The sequence below is a fragment of the Trachemys scripta genome, chromosome 1 (assembly GCF_013100865.1).
Source record: "Trachemys scripta elegans isolate TJP31775 chromosome 1, CAS_Tse_1.0, whole genome shotgun sequence".
NCBI classification, from domain to species: domain Eukaryota; kingdom Metazoa; phylum Chordata; order Testudines; family Emydidae; genus Trachemys; species Trachemys scripta.
The window spans coordinates 290040984-290065643 of record NC_048298.1 but is presented as its reverse complement, the minus strand read 5'-3'; the positions used below and the strand labels follow the sequence as shown (position 1 = coordinate 290065643).

The 24660-nt window shown below is 44.5% G+C and overlaps 2 protein-coding genes across 2 annotated transcripts in view; one reads left to right on the top strand and one right to left on the bottom strand.

The window, feature by feature from the left end:
* Nucleotides 1-17607, bottom strand: part of LOC117881025 (histone-lysine N-methyltransferase SETDB2-like) — a 98077-nt gene extending 80470 nt beyond the window's left edge. Inside the window, exons 1-5 of the mRNA XM_034777830.1 lie at nucleotides 17287-17607; nucleotides 15389-15744; nucleotides 14407-14484; nucleotides 12614-12736; nucleotides 11404-11562 (exon numbers count right to left, since the gene is read on the bottom strand). Coding sequence (XP_034633721.1) covers nucleotides 11404-11562; nucleotides 12614-12736; nucleotides 14407-14484; nucleotides 15389-15404 — 376 coding nt within the window. The 5' untranslated portion in view covers nucleotides 15405-15744; nucleotides 17287-17607. The remainder of the gene's footprint in view (nucleotides 1-11403; nucleotides 11563-12613; nucleotides 12737-14406; nucleotides 14485-15388; nucleotides 15745-17286) is intronic.
* A 27-nt stretch (nucleotides 17608-17634) lies between these two features.
* CAB39L (calcium binding protein 39 like) overlaps nucleotides 17635-24660 on the top strand; it is a 104342-nt gene continuing 97316 nt past the window's right edge. Inside the window, exon 1 of the mRNA XM_034758510.1 lies at nucleotides 17635-17797. The gene's annotated coding sequence lies outside the window, so the exon portion shown is untranslated. The remainder of the gene's footprint in view (nucleotides 17798-24660) is intronic.

Here is a 24660-nt window from a genome sequence, read left to right as displayed (position 1 = left end):
AGCACCGCCGGCCGAGCCCCCGGCCCGGCACCGCCGGCCAGGCCCCCCGAGCCGCCGACCGCATGTCCGATTTTCCCGGACATGTCTGGCTTTTTGGGATTTCCCCCCGGACGGGGATTTGGAGCCCAAAAAGCCGGACATGTCCGGGAAAATCCGGACGTATGGTAACCCTAGTTAAACCCATACAAACACTGTGTGTAGACCAGGCCTAAGGAATCTCTGAAGATTTGCATTGAAATTAGTTTCACCTCTTAAAGCCATCAAAGCGATCTTGTAATGGACTCCCCAAGTTCTTCCATTATAAAGTTTTTCCTAGTGAAATCTAAAGTTAAAATGTAGTCTCCAAAGTTAACAAAGACTCTCAGGAGATCATAATTACAATGTGAACCCATTCAATTAACTGGGGAATTCAGCTTCTAGTGCAAAACATGCTAAAGAGAAATGAATACACAAGGCTCCAGAGTTATTTCTCATGCATGAACATCTCAGCTCCGGATACATAAAAAGCCATGCTGAGGATTAGTTGTTGGCAAATTACATTAATAAAAGCAGAAAAACAGGTTTTCAAGCGAGCTTGTCAAAACGCATATTAATCAAACTAAGCACCCTTTGGAGGCAGCAAGGAATTTTTTGCTGATCATGCCTCCCTTCGCATTTACTTGTTCAGGCCTGGGGCTCCCCACCTAATGGGGATGCTTTTACATGCAGACTCAAGTACTGGATCGTGTACATGCTCCCCACACTATGCCGAAATGTCCACATTATGCTGTGTTGGACATGGGTGAAACGCAGTGTAAACGTATACACCCATGTCCACACTGCTGCTGCTGTTAGGCGACATTAGTGCTACCAATTCAGGGATGGCGTCCCAGGGTTCTGTGCAGACAGGGAAATGCTCTAGGAACCAGTTTGCTGTGTGTTGTTGATACTATCTCCCACACAGTTGCCAATGGCAGTTCCTGATCACGTCGCTCCTCATTGTTATTCCTGATGAGTTGGGTGGAAGACTTGGAGCAAAGGAATGGTGATCTGGTTCTGCTCCTGCTCATTGCGAGACAAACATTTATGCAGTGGAGTAGGTGATCGGTGAAATGCTCAATGGAATTTGAGCAGAACTTTGACATGTTGAAGGTGACTGACCCAGAGGGTCAATGACAATTCATTCAGCTCACATGATACAGATATGGTAAATGCCAGTATTGCCACCGTATGCCCTTGGGTGGACTGTCGCTTCTGGTGAAGAAGAACCGGCAAAGTGTGGTGGGATCACATCGTTTCGGAAAACAGAGATGGCCAGCAGTGGCTTCAGAACTTCCCAACGAGGAAACAGACCTTCATGGAGCCATCTGAGGAGCGTGCACCAAACCTCCAATGCCAGAACACTTGATTCAGCGAAGCCATTCTGGTGTAGAAGAGGGTGGCTATTACCCTGTGGAAGCTGGCAACACCAGATAGCCATAGGTCCATTGCAAATCACTTTGGGGTTGTGGTTATGCAGGTCTGAGGCAAGTAACACTGTGAGCTACCCATGGGTGGGTGCCATAAGAAAAGTTCCAGAAAAAACAACAAGATTTCCAAGGATGGAGTTTCCAAACTGTGCAGGGGCCATCAATGACACCCATATCCCAATATTTTGCCCAACACAAGGGGTGAGTATGTGAAGCAAAAAGGTTACAATTAACTCATTCTGCAAAGCTTTGTGAACCTCAGAGACAGATTCATGAACACAAACTTGGGGAACACAGGAAGAAGGGCATGTATTTGGTAGACTCAAATCCTACAGGTATAGCCTACGCACCCATCTGGATGTCAATGTGGCAAATGCCGTTGCGTGCCACCCACTGTATAGCTTTTGTGAGGGTGAAGGGGATTGCTTCCGTCCCGAGTGGGCACAGGACAAGTCTGGTTTACAAGCTCTGCACAGGCAGCTGGATCCCATGCATGAGCACACTGGCCCTGGTTCCCAGCAGTCAAAGGAAATCAGGGGATGCCATATTTGCACACATCTTGCACGGGGGAAGATGAAGAACTGGCACAGTGTGGTGGGATCACACGGGGAGGCAGAGGATGACATCTGTTTCTTTGAAAGGACACCCTCATACCCTATGCAGCTGTGGGACAAGCATGTGAGGTAACACTGGTACATACTTGTAGGGCTACATAACTTTGTGAGTTTTTTCCCCCTAGTGCCTGTCATCCGTTTCTCAAACACAGCCACTAGGGGCTTTTCTTGCGGCCACAGCCTCCTGGGTGGTGATGGGGGAGAGCAGCAACCCCTCCCATGGGGCCACCAGCAGTGGTTGGGCCCTGCCTTCCTCTGAAGCCACAAACGCCCAAGGAGCAGGCAGCCGGTGTGAGTTCCCCACATTCCCGAGGGCGGTGGGGCTCCAGCTTCTGGCTGGGGTGGTGAGCAGCAGGCTCCGGCCATGGGGCTTCGGGCTCCAGCCCCAGCCACGCTGCAGCGGGTGCTAGCCCTGGGCTCACCACCCCTGGCTCTTGCTGTCTCCCTACCCACCTCCCCATCCAGGGCTTAATTTGTCCCCTAGCTTGCAGGGGCTGAGTAAATTTGCTGTGAAAAGTGATATTTGTATGTTTGTTAATATCACTTTTCACTGCCTCCTAGCTAACTAGAATGTCTGCTTCTGTGAAAAGTGATATTAACAAATGTACAAATATTACTTTTCACAGCAGCAGACTTACCAGCTAGCAAGTCTAAAAAAAGGCAACCTAAAAGCAAAGGAAACAAACAACAAAAGACAAGAACATGCAAAGCACCTTATTTGTGTTTTTATTCTGTGTAGGTTCAGTAAAGAACACAGACAACTGCACATTATTTTTATTATTGAGTTTGCAAAAAAAAAAAAAAAACCTTTATAAATAAATTACAATGATTTGGATATGGATATGTGCATATTTATTTGTTTTTCCTAAAGTTAAATAAGTATTTTAGGAAAAATTGTCAGAGCAGCCACCAGCAAGAGTTGGTGGCCACACTCTGAGGCCACCAAAATATTTGTTGTGAGAACCCCATTTTAGCCGCTCATTACTGTGACACTGCGCACATTAATAATAATTATAACAGGGCACCTCCACCTCATCTTAGGGTTGGGTCTGTGCTGTGCTATGGCCAAGTTGTAATGCAGTCATTGTAAAATGTTTGTCTTCACTAGTCACACTTGTTTACAAATTTCTGTTATCCGGAGCAGTCAATCTCTGCTAATGACCCTATCAATATTTGCAAGGCATGGGGGGAGGAGGAGTGGAGTATGCAGCCATTCTCTTCTTTTAATTGTTTGCTGTTAGTGGTGCTAATGACGGCAACTGGTCAAGGTTTTGGGGGAGAAGGGAGGGGCCATTTACGGACAGGGTAGTGGCAGATGCTGTCATTGCTGTATTGTTACTGGAATTTTGATTTCTGCATGTGAAGTAAGCCATACGTTGTTTATCTAGAGTTCTACTGTGTTGTAAACCACTAGTGCTTTCTGTAAGCACATAACACTCACTGCACTTTCCCCATCCCTCCTGAGCATCCTTGGGACTTGGGATATTTCTGAACCTGGGTAGGTCGTGTGGTTTGGGACAGACCGAAAAGTATTTGCAATATCATGGCAACAGAGAGTAATACGTCATTCAATTTCATGTGCTGTGTGGGGCCTAATCCCAAACCTGAAAACATCTTCTGTTGATTATATTTAAGAGAGAGGGGCCACAGGCAAGCCAAGGAAACGATAACAGTTATTAAAAAGTACTATGTGGAACGTGTAATTAAAATATTTTAAAAAAGAAAGGTCAGCTAACAATCTTTAAAACATTAAAGGAATGAATTTGTGAGCACTGACTAAACGTTGCAATCTCTGCACCCTTCTCCTTGCTCTCCTCCCACCAAGGGGGAAATGATGAGAAAAATCTCTCTTGGGGAAAACAGGAGAGGTCTCCTGCATGGGCTTTGGAGTGGGCACTTGGTAGGGCTCTAGGACTCCCATAGCCTCACCGTCCAGGAGAACAAGAGGTCTCCCTAAAAAGGGTTTTGAGTGAGGGTGAGGTTCCAGGAGTCCTGCAGGCTCTCTACCCAATCACTCAGGGGGGTCCTTAAAAGAGGATCCTCCATCTGCAACCAGAGGAAGAGGTGGTGGCGATAGCTGGAGGTTCAGTGGCTCCAGCAGCGGGCAATCCCGAACTCATTTGGCCACCAGTTCAAAGAGCCTCTCCATTAGGGAATGCTCCCATTCCCTATGAAGTGCCTCCAGTTGTAGGAACTGGCTCATCAATGTCTCTTCCTGCTGAAGAGCCCAATTCTCCTGTGCTCTGAGGAATTCAAACTGTTCCTGGTTCCTCCTGTCCATCTCTAGGAGTAGCTCTTTCCCCGGTCCTTCTCTGTCTGCCTCTACCATCTCTGGGTTACTGCTCCTACACTCCTGGTGGAATGGCTTACCTCTTGGGAGCCAAAGGTCCTGCCAAGTAGAAGAAAAGGGCAGCATTATAAATTGTTTCTTCTTTTGGAAGAAGCCAAGAAATCCCACCCCATAACACAACTTTGCTGTAAAAGGCTACAATTTTGATACTTTTCAGGGTTTCAGAAATGCAACTGTTAGACTATCCAGGATTGTCAGATGACTTTTGCAGCCCATGAGGAAGGAAGAGAGGCTAACAATGCTAAGAAAAATGTACTAATGTTTTATATACAAAATGTTCACAGTGGCTCATGGGGCTGGAGGGATGAGGAGGGGGCAGTTCCTTCCAGGGGTTATGTTATCAGTTTGCAATTTCTTCTCCAGATGTTAGCCATCCTTTAAAGTACACAGCAGTTTTCAAGGTACCAAAATTGAAAACAGAAGTGGCTTTCCAGTCCTCTGGAGGAGATCGGGCAACCAGTGCCGTAGAGATCTTTCTGCTACTGATTCCCCCCGCCCCCCCACATAATGGAGGGAGTTGGTCAGCTATGAAGGTGGACCAAGCAGATTTGCACTGCCATTGAACCTCAAGACCCAGCTGGAGCTGCATCAGAAATTTGCTGAAATACGCAGGACTGGGAAGCAATTCATCTGGGAATTGACGCTAGTCTCAGCTAGCGTACAGGATTTCTGTGCAGAGAGGCAAACCACAAACATCCCCCACCTACCTCAGCCTTACCAGATAATCCTGCCCTGTGTCTGTCAGGAACCAGGGCCTGCAGCAGAGCCAGTCTCCAGGCAACCTAATGAACACAGCTGGCCTGTAACTAGGCTGCCTGACTGGCTACATGGCCTGATTGGTTGGAAAAAATCAGCAGACTGGCTCTTAAGCAGCAGCAGTTTGGCAGCTGCCAAAAGCATTTGCCCACAGCTGTGATAGTTCCTAGGCCTACTTGTTTTCAGCCCTGACCCTGCCTTGGACCCAGCCATGCCTCACTCCAGATAACCAGGTCCTGACCCTCAGCTCTGATCCTGACCTCTGACCTTCAGCTTCTGGCTCCAGCTCGGACCCTGAGCTCAAGTCCCTGACCATCAACTCCTGCTCTAACCATTAGGCCTGACTCCTGTCACCACTAGCCATGACCACCCACATCCCAGCCATTGACAGTTTCAGCAGCCCCAGCACCAACACTAAGGGAACTAGAGTTGATAAGGTGAGCATGGATTCTACAAAGGCCAATCTCTCGCCAACACACAGCAGGAGCCCTACAGACCTTGCAGGCCAAAGCTGTCACCCACCAGGTGCAGAATGCAGTCCTGCAAGCCCAAACTGCACCACTGTCAGCTCCACCCCGCCCCATCCCTCAACAAGCCCAAGCTCCTACTTCTGCTACTCTCACAGTTGTACCCCACTGACCAAGCCTGAGTGGGACTGATTGTTAGCCTGGTAACTGGGGAGGCCCTGCCTTGGGCGTCTCTACTGCTGGAAAAAAATCAAGCTTGCTTCTGGGACAATTTAAGGACTTCATTCAAGTTATGGCAGTGATCTTCGCTGACCCAAATTCCAAGCATATGGCCAAAACCGTGCTTCAAGTGCTATATGAGGGGTGCTGGCCAGTTGCTATATATACACAGCAGAATTCTAGAACTGGGTAGTAGACCTCAAGTGGAAAAAGGCCACCCAGTGCTATTACCTCTCAGCCTAAATGACAATATTAATGTCGTGTTATCATTTCCAGCTTGGCCTAAAGGATGAACTGGCTTATGTAGACTCCCCCTCTGGCCTGGATGCCTTAGTCAACCTATGCATCAAGATCAACAACTGCCTGACTGAACACCACCAAGAAAAAAGGTAGTCCTCCTGGCTCCCACCAGTCCTGCCCCGTCCCCCTCCCACCACTAGTCCTCGCTCCACTGCCCGAATCCATGCAAGTCAATGAGGCCTGGCTACAGAATTGATGCCAGGCCTCAGGCCAATACTGCACACTTTGCATCAGGGTCCAATCTACACTTTGGTTGAGAAACACCAAACCCCAACCTTGACAGGAGGCCCCAGGCTGAGTATGTGCCCTTCCCATCTCCCAGCAACCTACATCAACTTTCATACGCCAGTACCCTGGTGATGGCCAATCCAACTCCCGCTCCAGCACCCTGAGATGCCTGGTATCAACCAAGAGGCACTGGTGGACTTGGGTGCCTCAGGCAATTTCACAGACCTGGAGTTCACCTGACCACACAGTATCCTCACCCAGTACAAAGACCTGAGTTAGCGGAGTCCACAAACTAATCACCCACCAGACAGCTCCCTTAGAGGTAACTACCCTTTGAGACCACCAAGAAATTCTCCGGTTTGGACAGATTTGTGCACCACATTCATCAGCTGTCCTTGACATCCCCTGTCCCATCACCCATGACCTTCGCGTCCACTGGCAGTCAGGCACAGTACGCTTTGATTTTCCATCTTGCCAACAAACTTGTTTCACGAGAGACAATCTGGGACCAGCAACCCTTTGTGGCACACTTGGTCGTCCAAGGAATTCAGAGATGCAAAGCGAGGATTCAAAAGCAACCCCACCAACCCCCACCACGTCCCAAATGACTCCATGGATTCCTGCTAAATATCCACACTTTGCCAACATGTTTGACAAAAAGAAATCGGACATCTTACCCCTCCCTTGGAGTCACGACTGCCCCATCAACCTCCAGCTGGGAGCAGAGTATCCCTTCAGGTGCATTTACGTGCACTACGAACCCAAACTACAGGCACTCTGGGCCAATCTGGAACCTCTTCTGCAGGTTTTCCTCATTTGTATCTCCACATCCCCGGGGCTTCTGTGTGGCAAAGAAAGATGGCTCCCTCCAGCCTTGTGTGCACTGCTGAGCTCTGAACAAGATTACAGTCTGAAACCAGTATCCCTTTACCACTTATTAACAAGCTGCTCAAAAGACTCTGCTTCACCAAGGGGTCTTCACAAAGTTGGACCTCTGTGGAACTTAGAACTTGGTGAGGATCCTGGAAGGAGACAAATGGAAGAGCGCCTTCTGTATCAGGGATGGCTACTTGGAATATTTTGTCATACCATTTGGGTATGCAAAGCCCCTGTGACCTTCCACCATTTCATACATGACATCTTTACAGATTGCTGGACCAATGTATTGTCAATTACTTGAATGACATCCTCATTTTCTCTGAAAGTCAGGACCTCCACAATCATCATGCACATACTGTCTTGGAGAGATTCTGCAAAAAACACCTCTATATAAAGCTTGAGAAATGTGAGTTTGATAAGGACACAGTGGAATTCTTGGGATATATCATCTCACCATGGACCCACAGACGGGGCAGCAATATCTGACCGGGCTGTGCCCAAGGATATATGCAGGATCCAGTGATCCCTGGGGTTCGCCAATTTTGACAGACCATCTATTAAAGGATTCTCTAGCCTGACTGCACCTTTAAGAGTCCTCCTACAAGTATCAGCCTCGTTCACCTGGTCCACGGAGGCTCAGTAGGCTTTTGATCGACAGAAGAAGGCATTCACCTCAATACCAATCATGATTCACCCAGATCTCACTAAATCATTTAGGATTGAGGCCGACACCATAGTTGCAGTATTAACTCAACATACAGGCCCCCACAATCTACTCTATCCCTGTGCCTTTTACTCTCAGAAACTAATTCTGTTGGGGGAAGATTACCATCTTTGGGACACGGAGCTACTGGCTATTAAGGGAGCTTTCAAGGAGTGGCACCACCTCTAGAAGGAGCCTGATTCCCATGGACCACAAAAACCTGGAGTATCTATGGACTGTTAGACACCTTAACCAACACCAAATCCACTGGTCCCTCTTTTTCACTCACTTCAACTTTGCTGTGACCTACCGCCCAGGGAAGAGAAAAGGGAAGGCTGTTGCCCTATCCCATAAAGATGAATATCTCAAACGTTGTGAAGAGCCCTCTGCCACCATGCTCAAGGTGTCCAACTTCATTAATGGGACAATCAACAACAGTCCAATGTCTTCCATCCACTCCCTTCTCCTTGATGACCTGTTCATAATCCAGATCCGCCAGGCTCTGAACAACGTGGATATGCGACGCAACTCAGGGATCAGACTACAGAATAGCCTGCTTTGTCGCAAGAGTTGTATCCGTGTTCCGGCGGAACAACCTAGGCTTCAGTTATTGAAACTATGCCATGATTCCCTGAGGGAGGGTGAATTTTGGCCAGTTCAAGATCTGGAATCTGGTCTTGAGGAGCTTCTGGTGGCCAGGCCTACAAGATTACATCAAGGACTATCTAAAGTCCTCCTATCTCTGTGCCCATACCAAAACCCCACAATCAAGCCCCCTAGGTCTCCTCCAGCCTCTTCCCTTACCTCTACAGCGATGGTCTACTATATATCAATGGACTTCATCATAGAACTGTCATGCTCTTAGGGACACTCAGCAATCCTGGTTGTCGTCAACCTCCTAACAAAGATGGGATGCTTCATCAGCTCTTCCTGGGAGATGGCTTCCGCTATCATGGGGTACTGAAGGGCATTGTATTAGGCTGGGGTCCCCAGTTAATTTCCTGATTCTGGTGGGAATTTCTCAGACTCTTTGGCATCGAGCCCATCACATTCTCCGCCTATCACTCGCAGACTAATGGGCAAAGAGTCAATCAAATCCTGGAGCAATATCTTTGCTGCTTTTGAGTTGCCACCAAGATGTCTGGCTTTCCCTGCTATGCTGTGCCGACTCTGCATATAACAATGCAGTCCATATCTCAATCCAAAGTAGCCCACTTTGCAAACTATGGCTTTCACTCTCACTTCCACGCAGACTGACCTGTGAGCTCCCCAGTACCAGCCGCTGCAGATTTAACTTCCCACCTACACCAGGTGCACCAGGATTTCAAGGAATACTTGCAGTCCCTCCAAGGAAGTCTATAAACATCATGCACACCAAGACTACCAGGCTGCCCCCCAATCTGGCCACAGGCGCCCACATGTGGCTCTCTGCCCAGAACCTTAAATTGAGCTGCCCATCCACCAAACTAAACTACCAATAGCTGGGCCCCTTCAAGATTATAGAACAGGTAAAGCCAGTGGCTTTCAGGTTACAGCATCCCAAGTCCTGGAGATCAATCCCGTCTTTCGTATCTCACTTTTACAGCCCTGCACTGATGACCCATACCCAAACTGTTCCAACATGCCAGCGCCATGCATAATAGTCTGTGGACAGGAGGAGTGCTTGATTCATAAAATCCTCAACTCTTGGCGCGTTAGGGAAAGACTCCAGTACCCGGTGGACTAGGAATGCCACTGTCTGGAGGAGCCATACTGGGAACTGGTAGAGAACATCCACACTCCAGACCTATTGCAAGAGTTCCATCAGAAGCTCCCCAAGAAACCAGGCCCCAAGCAGGCACTCTGGGGGTGGGGGTCAGGGGATACTGTCAGGAAGCAGGACCTGCAGGAGAGCCAGTCTCTGGATAACCTAATAAGCCCAGCGGGCCTGTAGTGGGCTACCTGATTGGCTGTAAGACCTGACTGGTGGGAAGAGTCAGCAGACTGGCTCTTAAGCCCAGAAGCAGCAGCTCAATGGCTGCTCAAAGTATTCACCCACAGTTGCAACAGCTCCTGTGCATACCTGTTCCCAGCCTGCTCCTGCCTTGATCCAGCCCTGCTTCAGCCTTCGATGCAGCCTTAGCTCACCCCAGGAAACCTGGTCCTGACTCTCAGCTCCGATTCCTGACTTCAGCTCTGACCCTTGGCTCTGATTTCTGACTACAAACTCCTGCTCTAACCACTAGGCATGACTGCCAATGTTGAAGTCACTGACAATGATGAAATGGACATGGAGGAAAAAAAGAGCCACGCTGCAACTTTGTTTCCCTGTGGTTTCAGGTAACCCTGTGTTTCCTTTGCTCTCCACTGCAAAGGAACACCGCACCGTTTTTATCCCAAACCAGACTTGATTCTTCTTTCCCCCATTTCCCCTGGCTTGTGCACCACGGCTCAAAGCAGGAAGAGGTCAGACACCAGGAACGTGAGTAGTAAAAATGTTGTAATCTTCCATGGGAAAGAGGACTCCTGAGAGTAACTTTTCCCCAAATAACCAAAGCATTCTATAACTGTGTTATGTTCCCTTCCCTAGCCCAGACCTAACCCCGCTGTCCCTCAACATCACCCACACCATCCCCGTTCTGTGCCATTCCCATTTGTAAGGGGATGGTAAGATGGGGGGGGAGAGGGAGTGTATAATCTTCTAAGCGACGAAAGACAGCTGTCACTAACTTTAGACAAACAACTAAGTTTTCTACAACTGTCCCATCCCCCACCGGGAGCTTTCTAACTTGCCCCTTCCTTTTCCCTGCACCAGGTGTCTCTGGGACCACTGCTGCCAGACTGCTGGCTGAGAAATGCACAATGATTTTTTGTTAATAATCTGTTTGTAAGTCACTGCTTTAGCTAAATGCATAATTGTTGATTGGAAATCAATAAAAGCATTGACTTATAGCAGTGTCTTTCGGGGGGGGGCGCATTTTGAGGTGGAGCCAGGGTCGGCTCCAGGGTTTTGGCCGCCCCAAGAAGCCAAAAAATAAAAAATAAAAAAAAAGCCGCGATCACGATCTGCGGCGGCAATTCGGCGGGAGGCCCTTCGCTCCCAGGTGGAGTTAGGGACCCTCCGCCGAATTGCCGAATACCTGGACGTGCCGCCCCTCTCTGGAGCTGCCGCCCCAAGCACCTGCTTGACAAGCTGGTGCCTGGAGCCGGCCCTGGGTGGAGCAGAGCAGGGGCTGGATGGAGGTCAGCGGAGTTGAAGGAATCTGGTAAGAGGACAGGGTGTTTGAACAGCACTGCAGTTCAAATTCAGAGACACAGCAATGCATGGCATATTATCCAGGGAGGAAACGTCATTGCACAAGTACTGCAAATGCCCTGAATTTTAAAATCAGGAGTACAGCACCAGAGCAAGAGGGGATATTGGCGAGGAGGGTGTGTATGGGGGTCCACTATAACTTACCAACCTTCAGTTCTGGTTCCTGCCACAGCTTGGGGTCCTCCTCAGTTTCATCAAGGGAGAGGCTTTCCTTAACCAGCTCCTCTAGGTAGTGGTGGAGAATCACATACTCCTTGTCCTCTGGGGCTTCCAGGCATCCTCTACAGTCCCTGCTGCCTCCTCACCCTGGCCCGCATTGGCCTCCTGTCGGACATTGAGGCTGGGGGACTTGAGGAAGTGAGCATGAGCCACTTCAGGCTTTGTACTGGGAGCCTTCAACAGCACCCTGTTCTGACCATCATAGAAGGGGCATGTACGACGAGCCTTCCTAGAGCGATTGTTGGAGTCTTTTGCTTTTCTGTCCAGGAGCCTCAAGTGCTTGATGTGTTCCAATTATGAGGACAGAGTCCCCTGAACTCCAGCCTCCATGAAATTTCTTGGTACAGATATTTGTTCCTGCCACTCCAGGCAAATAGTAGAGGACATTGTACTCCAAGCACACATTGATCGGCACGTGAATGTGGCTGGTGGGTCAGGCGGCTGCTCTTGGAGCAGGATTCACATTCACCTATATTGAGCTAAAGAGTGCGGGGAAAGTTGTTTTGATGTAGTCAGTGCAGCTTGCTACTACTCGTGAAAATGGGGGACGGGGTGGGAGGACAGACAGACGACATAGAGACCTTTATAGATTCAGTAAGGAGGGTGAGGAAGAAACAAGTTCAGTGCATTGTGGGAATGGGGATGGAGGACTAGTGAAACTCGAGACCTGATACATGCCCCTTTATGCCCATCAATACTGCAAACAGGCATGGGTATGGGGCCATATAGGTACTTGCTCATACTCCTCGGGCATGTCAGCTTACACGCCCTCTACTCACCTTCAGACATGTGCTTCTGGAGTTTAGGTGTGGACAGTAGGGGGCTTATGGACATGCACTGACGTGTACAGTCGCTAGTGCAGATGTACCCATAGACTGCAAGTTCTCTAGGCCAGGGTCTATCTTTTTTTGTTCCATGTTTGTACAGCATCTAGCACAATGGGGTCCTGGTCCATAGACTGGGGCTCCTGGGTGCTATGATAATATGAATAATAAGTAATAATACCACCATCTTTGGGCACTATATATATATATAAAAACTTACAGCTAAGGTCTGGCAAGTTAACAAACAGCTTCAGGTAAGGTGGCCCAAGATTTGATTCTAGTCATGCATAACTATTATAAGGGTTTCAAACCTTCATTTGTTGCAGTTCCATCCTTGATCTTTTGTTTCAGAGACAGCAATACGTTTTGCACTCGCTCAAATATGAAGTCCACTCTTTCATCTTCCATTTGCCTCCAAAACATCTGTGCATCACCTGAAATGCACATTTCTGTTTACAACAAGAGCATACAGTTTCTAGTGCCCAGATTTTAGGCACCTAAATGCTTTTTAAACATGCAGATAGGGACACAGTGAGATTTTCAAAGGCTCCTGGACACTTTTAAAAATCCCACCAAACCCCTCTTTACATTTTTAGCCACCTAAATACTTTTAAAAATCTGGCCCTGAATATAAACTGAAAATGAAAGTGTAACCTAGTGATGTGTATTGCTTCTATGTGTCACAAAATCAGTCAGGATAAGGAAATGTATTATTGGTATTAAGATGCTCCTTCTTTGCCTATGAAACAATCCAGGAAGAACTAGATCTATTTTATCACTTAACTAATTTGTAAATAACTTTATCATATTTAGAGAGGAATCTCTATGTTCTTGTCTCAGACTGCTAATTTGGATGGGTAAATATCCTCAGACATCAAATGGCTTTGCAGATTATCTTTTAGCTAAGAAGTCAGAGGATAACATGATTGGGTATTTGCAAGGACATGACTAAATATTTCCACAGCTGGTATAGTTTCCTTAGGCAGGATGGTTTCTGTTTACCAAAGATGGCAACTGTTGAGTAATGTAAAGGAAGCTGGTTTCTGGACGGGGAAGGGGAACACAAAGCTCTCTTATGAGTGCAAGATCAGCAACCGTATGGGTGGCAGCAATGGGCTCACCTTTAATATTAAGAGGCAAGATTTGGAGAGTGCTTTTTCCATTAAGCTGATTGGATGGGGAGGGCACTTGCCATCTGCTAATACCTTCTCCCTAACTCTTGTATTCACAGAGATAGCTAACACAAGGAAGACCAATGTCCACCCCTGAAAACACACAAACTGGTCAGGCAGAATCCCACGTCAGAGCTCCAACAACCAACAAATTCTAAGAGACATCCCTGCACTACTAGAAGTGCTTTTATTCCTTGAGGGATTTTTGTTTTAAAAAAAGAGTGGAAAAAAGGTTATTTAAAAAAAAATTATGTTAAGTATTAGTAAATTCAATAGCAGGTTTCACCACAGCAAGATTACAACCTGTACTGTTGCTTCTGTGATGTATCTCTTTTCAGCTGTTTCAACAATTGTTATGGCTGGATACTAATGATGAACTAGATACCTCAAAGGATTGGCAATGGTACACAGAGCCTTTCATCTCTGGGTTTGCAGTTCAAATCCAACCCAGGGTCAACAGTGAATAAAAATTACTGATATTACAGTTAGTGCTTTTTCTCTTCAAAGAACTTCACATATTTTACCTATTGTGTTAACATCCCAGGACAATAAGTTTAGTATAATTATTTAGAAAGAATCATGGCTGCTTGATGCCCCTATGTGAAACAAGTTCACATTCTCAATCCAATTCTCAGTGGACAGGTGTCCACATTACTAATGTCACCTCACATTTGGCACCTTTCTTGGCAGTCCCAGCAGAGAGGCCCAGGACTGAATGGCCATGGAGATGTAATCACTCTCTTAGCTTTCAAGGTGGTCTTTCTCCAGCTAAGGATAGGGAACTTGCACTGCAGCTGCCTGCTATATTTATCCTGTGGTAGACATTATTTCAGCCTTCAGGTTGTCATTCCCACCATAATTTCCACAAGCACTACTCATTTATCACCATGTCCCCTCTGCCCCCCATAATGAAAAGAAATAGATGACATCACCTTCACCTCTCTCGCCACTGACATTGCTAAGGGTCTCCACATCCAGACATTCAGATGTGACAGGCACAGTATAAACAGCTAGATAAAAAGATCAGAGAGAGATTATATGCTGGCAGCCTCTTGCTTCTTACCAAGTTTCTCCAAACAGCTTTCATTCAGCTAGCTTTACCTACAGTAGACATTTGAGAGAGCACTGCCTGAGAACATACTTACAGGGGAAAAAGAAAACCATCCCACTGTTATGGCTACACATGTTAGGATGTGACCTTGGTAAGCTGCCACTAAAAGCAGCAAGTTGAAATGGAGTCTGTGAGGTTGTACTCATTTTTATACAAGAATCATCTCCTACCAGCCCAAAAGTGACCAAGTGTTGCCAGACCAGCAATACTTTCTGTAGTATTCAGCGAGGCATGTCCATTTTCTGCTTCCTTTTAGTGTATGATTCTCTTTTTTCTGTTAAAGTTGCCAAACACCAATTGCATTGAAAGTAAACTTCTCCAGAAACAGTGGCAGACTTATAGGCTTCGGAAAAAACCCTGAATTTTGACTCCAAGAGATGCACAGCAAATTAAAGTTGGTCTTCTTGAGTAACAGATTATAGGCACACATAAGATGGCACTCTTTCTCCATAGGAAGGATATAGTATTTCTGGCAAGTGCTATTGTGGACACAAGAGAGTGCTGAATAATCTAAAGAATACAAGGTGTGTACTACAAATATAGAACCAGAAGTGCCAGAGAAAAGTAAATTGCTTCCAGTCCACTATGATATATACATTCTTTTTTAAAAAAAAAGTCAGCACACACTCGGTGGCTTTAGTCAAACTGTGTCATGTTAGCAGCTTTAATCACTCTAACTTAGTAAGGTTGGGGTCCTGTTTTCAAATGAAGGCAGGCCAATCCTACCCAGATTAGTTACAAAAAACTCCCTCAAAAGATCTGCCTAATGATTATAAAAAATGCTTTATTTTTAATAAACTTACTTTTTTCTTCTTCCATTCTTTGAAGTAGTTGAATGCATGTATGTTATGCTTCAAAAAACAATTAGAACATTAATTGCACTAAATTGAGGCTAGAATAGAACATTATGAACTTGCTGTCCTAGAACTGAATTCCCCAATTTATTACGTTGTTCTTGGGGGAAGTGCCAGATTCCATTCTGAATTAAGGGCACAATTCAATTTCCAACAACAACCAAGATTTAAGAAAGATGAAACGAATCTTCAGTTGCCAGCAACTCTTTATTGTTACAATGAGATCTCTCCAAAATCCTTAGTACTTCTTTTGGTCTCATAAAACTACTTTTCATTCTCCTTTGGGCCAAGAAAATTCCATTCCTCTGTAAATTAAAGAAAAAGAAGGTTTGAAGTAATTTACAGTGATTGTTTTCAAGATCAGGCATTACTTTCCACCACAGATATTACTTTCATATTTCTGGTCTATGAGTAAAATGCTGCTAAAATTGAACAGTTTTACAATTTACTTAAAAGTGATATTATCAAAGATCTTCTTCCTTTTGTACCAGCAACCAAGGAAAGAGAGTGATGACAGAAGAGCAACAACCCCCTCTCTGCATTGTACAGCCAAATTCCCCAGAATAGAACCTTGATGAGATTATGTAATAATCTCACATATAATTGATGACATTTTTTGTACTCAATTTAAAAATCTAGTCTGCATCTAAAAAAGTATTTACAGTAGCTTCAGGAACTACATCTGTCCTGGAGTCCTACATATTTCCCCCTACCAGTCACATTTTTTAAAAAGAATGTTCTTCATTCCCTTGCTGGAAAGAGTCCGACTATACAGGGAAAACAGTGAAGCTGGTTTATTTCCTCTAAATCTCTTAGCTTTAGTGATATGGGAGTTACTTATAATAACAGTAGATGCAACACACAGAAATCTGATTTTTTTTTAAAGTTGATTGTGTACGTTTTTATTTCATTGTGTAAATTTTTCAAGGTGCACATTTGTGGATGCATTCTTGCCATCAAACCAGAATATCCAGCAACATCTGAGGACGCAATCCTGCAACCAATAGTATACATGCTTAACTGTATGCACATTGACTGGATTGTATGCATGTGAGAAGTCTCACTTAGGCATAAAGAGCAACAGAGGGTCCTGTGGCACCTTTAAGACTAACAGAAGTATTGGGAACATAAGCTTTCGTGGGTAAGAACCTCACTTCTTCAGATGCAAGAAGAAGTGAGGTTCTTACCCATGAAAGCTTATGCTCCCAATACTTCTGTTAGTCTTAAAGGTGCCACAGGACCCTCTGTTGCTTTTTACAGATTCAGACTAACACGGCTACCCTTCTGATACTTGTCACTTAGGCATCTGTACTATTGATTGCAGGTTCAGGACCTAAATAGGAACACTGGCATGTTGGAGTGGTTGGTTAACATTCATCTGTAAACTTCTGGGGAAAGGTTCTTTAATAAGAACTGCTCTGAAAGATCTGACAGAGAGAGGTTTTTAACTATTTGCAACCTAGGCAAAGAAAAAAGGAGAAGAGAACTTCAGGAATTACAGCTAGATCTGATCCCTCCCCTCAAGTGCATTTTCCCGTGGGGGGGAAGGGGGGGGGTTGACAAGAAGTTACATTAGGAAAGCACAGCAGCTGTTAACTGGGGAGACAGGAACTTCCCTGCCACTAACAGGGTCCTTCCAACAGCAGCCCGACATCAGCAGTCCCTGTTTCCCGGGGCAGGCCAGACCCCGCTGCCTTATTAACGAGACCCCGCAGCGGCGAACACCCCCCTGCACTCGCCTTTCCGTGAGCGGGGACCATTGACACGCATCGGTTACCAAACCACACAGGCTGGGCAGGGGCCTGGCAGCGGAGCGAATGCAGCATCCCCACCGCTGGGCACGGTACCTTTGCGGGCGAGGCCGTGCTGATGCGCGCGCCTGCAATAGCGAGCTCGGGACGCCCCGGCGGGAGAAACCTCCCAGGGCAGCAGGGAGACACCTTCTGTGGGCGTGGCCTGGCTCACCCCGAGCTAACGGCACTTCTCCATCCCGGCGTTCGACCCCTCGGTTCCGCTGGGCGCACGTGCCCGCCCGGCGTAGGCTCCTCAGTTGGGGCCACAGCCACCAACCACAGCCCGCCGGGCAGGAGGCGGGGTTTGAACCCGGTGTTGGTCGAAAGCCATGAGCGGATTGGACACAACCAGCTGTCTGCGCATGCGCAGAGTAGCCGACAAGCGCGCAACGGGGCGGAGCAAAGTGAGCCAATGGCCATCGGGAACGGCTCCCGGATGGGTCCCGCGGTTCGTGCGCCGTCCTCGCCTTTCATTGGCTGCGACTGACTTCTCGTCTTGCCATACGGTGGCCAATGAAATCGGGCCATCAGGACTAGAGTCGGAGGAGCGGCGGTGGCGGCTAAGGTAGGTTCGTCCGCCATGTTGGGTGAGGTAAAGGGGTGGAGCTAACTCGGGCGGAGTTTGTTCAGGCGGGCGCTGGGGCTGGGGGCTTTGTTTCGGTGGGTAGATGGGGTAACATGCGGGGCAGCATTTGGGGCCGAGGCGGGTTAACCCCGGGGATGGGGGGCGGCGTTTTGAGGGTATGGGGAGGGCTAAGGGGGGGATTTGGGGCATGGAGGGTTAACCGGGGAGGAGTTGGGGCAGAGGCGGGTTAACCCCAACAATGGCGAAGGGGGAGGGGGCGTTTTGAGGGCCAGGAGGGTTAATCCGGGAGAAGGAGGATTTGGGGCCGAGGCGGGTTCACCCCGGGCACGGGGCGGATTTTTTTATTCAAGGGGTTTGTTTGTTTTCTTTCAAAGATTCGAATTATTCCGTTATCTTAGTTCCCATCGGGTGGAATGGCCGCCGTATAGAGAGGGAATATGGGTTTCTGCTCTTCCCGCTATTGCTCTAACTTGCCCCAGGAGATGGGGAGTGCCCTAAGCCTACCACCCCGCTAGTCCGTTTTATATAGTTGTTTGTACCGTGCCCATTGTTGCGCTGCCTGGGATCCTTTTACACTGAACTCCCGTATACGTGACGCTGGCCTTCCTATTGTGTTTGATGCTAATTGTGATACATAAAGATTACAGCAGGATTAGTTTGAGAGTTGTGTTTTTTTCCTTTAATCTGCGTAGTGTTTTCAGTTATCCTGGCTTCTAGATCTTAAAGTTCTGATTTCTGTTACTGTAGTAAAATAAAGAGTGAAATAACACTGGCTTTTTGTAGGTTGGAAACAATGGGAGGGGATGAATCTCCTAAAGAGGTGCAGTGGAGAGAGATGGCATTGCAGTTGGTGGTTACTCAGAAGACCCATTTCCAGGGTTGGCAGCTGAGCTGTGCTTCAGGCTGAGGTGGAATTCAGATTTCACCCTCACCTTCTTATGTTTTACACTTTAGACCAGTTTTGTTTTACAGCTGTGTTTTGGCCTGTTTTAGTCTTGTAGTCTGCAGGGTAAGATTGCAAGCAGCACTTAACGTGTATTAGAATTGCAGATGGGGTCTAATTAACTTACCACTCAAGAAAGATCTTGGAGTCCTTGTGGATAGTTCTCTAAAAACATCCACTCAATGTGCAGTGGCAGTCAAAAAAGTGAACAGAATGTTGGGAGTCATTAAGAAAAGGATAGATAATAAGACAGGAAAATATCATAATGCCTCTACATAAATCCATGGTAGTATCCCCACAACTTGAATACTGCATGCAGTTGTGGTCGCCCCATCTCAAAAAAGCTATATTGGAATTGGAAAAGATTCAGAAAAAGGCAACAAAAATGATTAAGGGTATGGAATGGCTGCTGTATGAGGAGAGATTAATAAGATAGGGACTTTTCAGCTTGGAAAAGAGATGACTAAGGGGAGATATGATAGAGGTCTATAAAATCATGACTGGTGTGGAGAAAGTAAATAAGGAAGTGAACACAAGAACTAGGGGTCACCAAATGAAATTAATAGGCAGCAGGTTTAAAACAAACAAGGAAGTATTTTTTCACACAACACACAGTCAACCTGTGGAACTCCTTGCCAGGGGATGTTGTGAAGACCAAGACTAGAACAGGGTTCAAAAAAGAACTAGATAAATTCATGGAAGATAGGTCCATCAATGGCTATTAGCCAGGATGGGTAGGGTGGAGTGCCTAGCCTCTGTTTACCAGAAGCTGGGAATGGGTGGCGGGATGGATCACTTGATGATGACCTGTCCTATTCATTCCATCTGGGGAACCTGGCATTGGCCACTGTCGGAAGACAGGATACTGGGCTAGATGGACCTTTGGTCTGACCCAGTATGGGTGTTCTTATGTTCAGATACAGGGAAGCTTTTCCATGTTTGTGATCACTTGGGGTCAGATACCTAGACGTGCTACTTAATGCAAGTAGTCTCATTTGCAGAATTGAACCTATGAAGGTCTAGAAAGTTTCTTAAACTTAACATATCTAAAAATAAACTACTATCAAGTAAGTTTCAGGACTCAGATGTCATCCAGTGAGAGACATATTTGTTTGCATGCTCACCCTGTCAACTACCAAATGTAAATAAGCGACAGGCACTTATAAATATTAGCTGTCGGACAAATAAATGAACACAGAAAATGAATTACTGTATATACTCGTTCATAAGCCGAATATTTTTGGTAAAAAAGTAACACATCAAAGAGCGGGGGTTGGCTTATAAAAGGGTCTACACCAAAATTTGATGATTTTAAACTCTATGGAATCATTGAATTGAATGTCTAATACATTGTTGTTTTGTTTACCTGAAGCGTTCACAGGCTCTGAGCCTGTGAACGCTCTGGGTAAACAAAACGTCCCAACCTGCCAGCGACTTACCCTGATGGGCCGGGAGCCAAAGTTTTCCAACCCCTGAATATAGGGTCAGCTTATGAAAGGGTCATACAGTTTTTGCTATTTTTACCTATCCATTTTGGGGGTCAGCTTATGAACAAATGGGCTAATAAACGAGTATATATGACACTTCAATTCTCCTCTCAGGATGTCACCTGTGACTTCTCTTTAGTACCACTTAACAGTTAGAGATTGCAGTTGTGTGCAAATACAAATTCTTACAATAACTTAGATTATTTAAAAAGTTAATTTATTGTTACTATAGATTTTATACCAGCTTTAAAAACTGACATTTAAAAAAAACTTTAAAAAGCACATACAAAGTTTACAAGATACTTTTTGGAAAAAAATTAATACTTTTCACAAATAGATTTTTTTTTTCCAGCACCTATATTATACTTTAATGCAGTGGTTCCCAAACTTTAACAACCTGTGAACCCCTTTCGCTAAAATGTTGTCTCGTGAACCCCCTCCTAAAAATGAATATTTCCAGGGATTTTTTCCTTTACCTGAGTATAAATTATAAAGGTTTCAGAGTAGCAGCCGTGTTAGTCTGTATCCGCAAAAAGAACAGGAGTACTTGTGGCACCTTAGAGACTAACAAATTTATTAGAGCATAAGCTTTCGTGGACTACAGCCCATCCGAAGAAGTTTGTCTCTAAGGTGCCACAAGTACTCCTGTTCTTTTTATAAATTATAAAAGCAGTGATCTTGGAAATATAAAATTTGTTTTTATGACATGCTTATTACACACTTTATTATTTATCATTACAGTATTTGTATTACATTATGAAAACAGCAACACTCTTCCAAGATCTCACTTTCGTAGCTCGTATAATTTTGAATAGGCCTGTTATAAGACAAGGCTCCTATGTTTCATCAAGGAATATCAGATGTAAAACAGCATGAAGGTATTTAAGAAGCCAACTCAGAGTTCCTCCTACACAAGCATTCAAGTCTTGAGCAGTCCAGGCAAACAACACACGTTACAACAAAGCTTAGCTGTCTATTTAATTTTAAAAACAGCAAAATATATCCACCTCCCTTTCCATTTCTTATAAGGAGTCCTTGGTTTAAATCTCCACAGTGTGATAGATTATGCTTGCTTTGATCTGCTTAGCTCTTGGAAGTCCAGGGGCTCTGGGCTCTGGCCCCGTGCTGCCCAGGGTCCCTAGGAACAGTTCTGTCTGCCATTAGGGAATTTTTTTCCCGAGAACCCCCTGTAACATTTTGGGAACCACTGCTTTAATGGAACATAACAGTTCGTGTGTTGTTTCAGAACCATTTTATATTCTAGAGAGAAATCTAACATAAATAATAGCCTGGGTGCTCCCAGTCTTGTGAATATTAAGAGAGTATCAACTTTTTTGGGAGGGAGGGAGAGGGGGAAATAGCAATTTAATTCATACTCAAGGAAACATAACAGCATTCTGTTGAACACCTATCAAAACCAGGATACTCCGGAAGAATTTGATGTCCTGTATCTGCCACTTCATATTGATTGTTTAAAATGTATATAACTTGTTTGAAGTTCACTGGTTAGTTCATGAGTAGTGGATGGTTTTAAGTAATTGACATGTACTATTAATATTGATGTTATCAGCAGCAGGACTGGGCCAAATATTGTGATGCCAAATCTCTAAGTTAAAAATAGTAGCTTACATTTAAAAAAAACCCTCTTTCATCACAGTATTAATTATATTCTCAGGAACAGGAAAATAATGTTGTGAGCTGATGATAGTGAAATGAGACAAAGTATTTCATTTTAACATAAACCACTGTATGTACAAGCAAATACAAATTCTAAGGAACAGTTACTGGATGCTATGAAACACATTTGCAGAAAGTCTAATTTCAAAGGACTATGTTAATGCTAGGTTTTGGGTGTTTATTAAACATGACTTTTTTGTAAAACAGCTTTGGCTTGTATTATAGAAATGTCTCCCTAAATTTTATATCATTTATCTTATAAATTGTATGTGTACTTGGAAGCTAAGTAATCATCACTACCAGGCTTGAGTATTTTAACAAGTTATAAAACTAACCACATTAACTATATTCGTTAGTTATACTTTTTATATCATGCTGTGCCATAAAAATCTGCATGCTGGGAATATTGTGTTTTTTTAATGAAAATCCAAGCATTGTGTAAACATATTTTCTTAATTTTGATTTTAAGTATTTTTGTATTCTGTATGATGCTACCTAGAATATTTTTGATTTGTTATAAGAAAAAAGATTGAGAAATAAATAATTCTCATGTTCCTACGTACCAGCATGATATTTTCATTGTCTGCGCACCTGATTAGGTTAAGAAGAGTTTGTGTCTGTATTACGGTGTAGTGGCTGTTATCTATTTCATGGCTGTAAACAGCAAAATGGGCCTGAGCTTCTCTTCAGCAGTGCAAAGTTTGCTGAAACTTATTAGGAATCCAAATATGATTCATAGATTCCAAGGCCAGATGAGACGATTGTTATCATCTAGTCTGACGTCCTGTATAACAGGCCATAGAACTTCCCCAATATAATTCCTAGAGCATATATTTTAGACAAATATCAATCTTGATTTAAAAATTGTCGGTGATGGAGAATCCACCTCCATCCTGTGTAAGTTTCAGTGGCTGGTTACTCTATGGAAAATTAATGCTTTATTTCCAGTCTGAATTTGTCTGCTTTCTTCAACTTCCAGCTATTGGATTGTGTGATACTTTTCTCTAATACTGGTTTCTTCAATCCAGCAAATACTTGTTCCCCATGTAGGTACTTATAGACCGTAATCAAGTCACTCCTTAACTGTCTTTGTTAAACTAAATTGTTTGATCTTTTAGTTTGTCACTATAAGACATGATTTCTGATATTCCAAATATTCTCATGGTTCTTCTCTGAACCCTCTGCAATTTATCAACATTTTTGTTGAGTTTTGGGCACCAGAACTGGACGCAGTTACACCAGTGCCAAATACAGAAATAAAATCTTTTTACTGCTACCTGAGACGCCTCTGCTTATGCATCGAAGGATTGCATTAGCCCTTTTGGCCACAGCATTGTGATGGGAGCTCATCTGTAGTTGATTATCCACCACAACCTCTAAATCTTTTTCAGAGTCACTGCTTCCCAGGGTAGAATCCTCCATCCTTTAAGTACGGCCTACATTCTTAGTTCCTAGGTGTATATGTTTACATGTAGCCATATTAAAACACATTCACTTGCATCCAGCTTATCAAGCAATCCAGATCGCTTTGTATAAGTGAGCTGTCTTGTTCATTATTTACCACTCCCACAATTTTTATGTCATCTGCAAACTTTATTAGTGATTATTTTATGTTTTCTTCCAGGTCATTAATAAAAATGTTAAATACCATAGGGCTAAGAACATCCCTGCAGGACCCCATTAGAGACGCACCTGTTCAATGACTATTCCCCATTTACAATTATATATCGAGACCTATCAGCCAGCTTTTAGTCTGTTTAATGTGCCATGTTAATTTTATATATTTCAATTTTTTAATCAAAAAGTCATGTGTTACCAAGTCTAATACCTTACAGAAGTATCTTATATCAATATTGTTGCCTTTATCAACCACACTTGTAATCTCATTTGAAAATATAAGTTAGTTTGACAGGATCTGTTTTCCGTAACCTATGTTGATATGCATTAATTACCATATCCTCTTTTAATTCTTTATTAAGCGAGTCCCGTATCAGCACTCCATTATCTTGTCCAGGATCAGTGTCAGACAGACAGACCTATAATTACCTGGGTCATCCCCATTTACCCTTTTAAAATAGTTTCACAAAATTAGCTTTCTTTTAGTCTCTTGAAAATTTCCTAGTATTCTAAGACTTATTGAAAATTCAGTCCAATGAGCTTCTGTACCAGCTCTTTTAAAACTCTTGGATGCAAGTTATTTAAACCTGATTTTAAAATGTCTCACTTTAGTAGCTACTATTTAACATCCTCCTGAAATACTAGTGGAATGGAAAGAGAGTTACCATATGCCATGACATATTTTTTCCTAGATACAGAACAGAAATTTCTATTGAACATGTCTGCCTTTTCCGCATTATAATTGATCATTCTACCATTTCCATCTAGTAATGGCAAATATTTATTAGGATGCCTTTTGTTCCTAATATATTTAAAAAACTGCTCCTTATTATCCTTAACTCTGCAGGCCATAGATTTCTCTTTGTGTCCCTTTGCTTCCCTTATCAATTTTCTAGAATTTCTAGTGTCTGGTTTATGTTCATTGCTATCAACTTCCTCCTTCCATTTGGCATATTTTATTTTTTATAGCTGCCTTCACTTCCCCTCTAAATCAGGTCAGATTTTTAATGAATATGACTTTCTTCCTCAATTCTACAATTGTGGCATTTTGGGCATCTAGTTAAATGTTCTTCAACAATTCTCAATTAACCCACATTTTTCTGATGATCACTTCACGT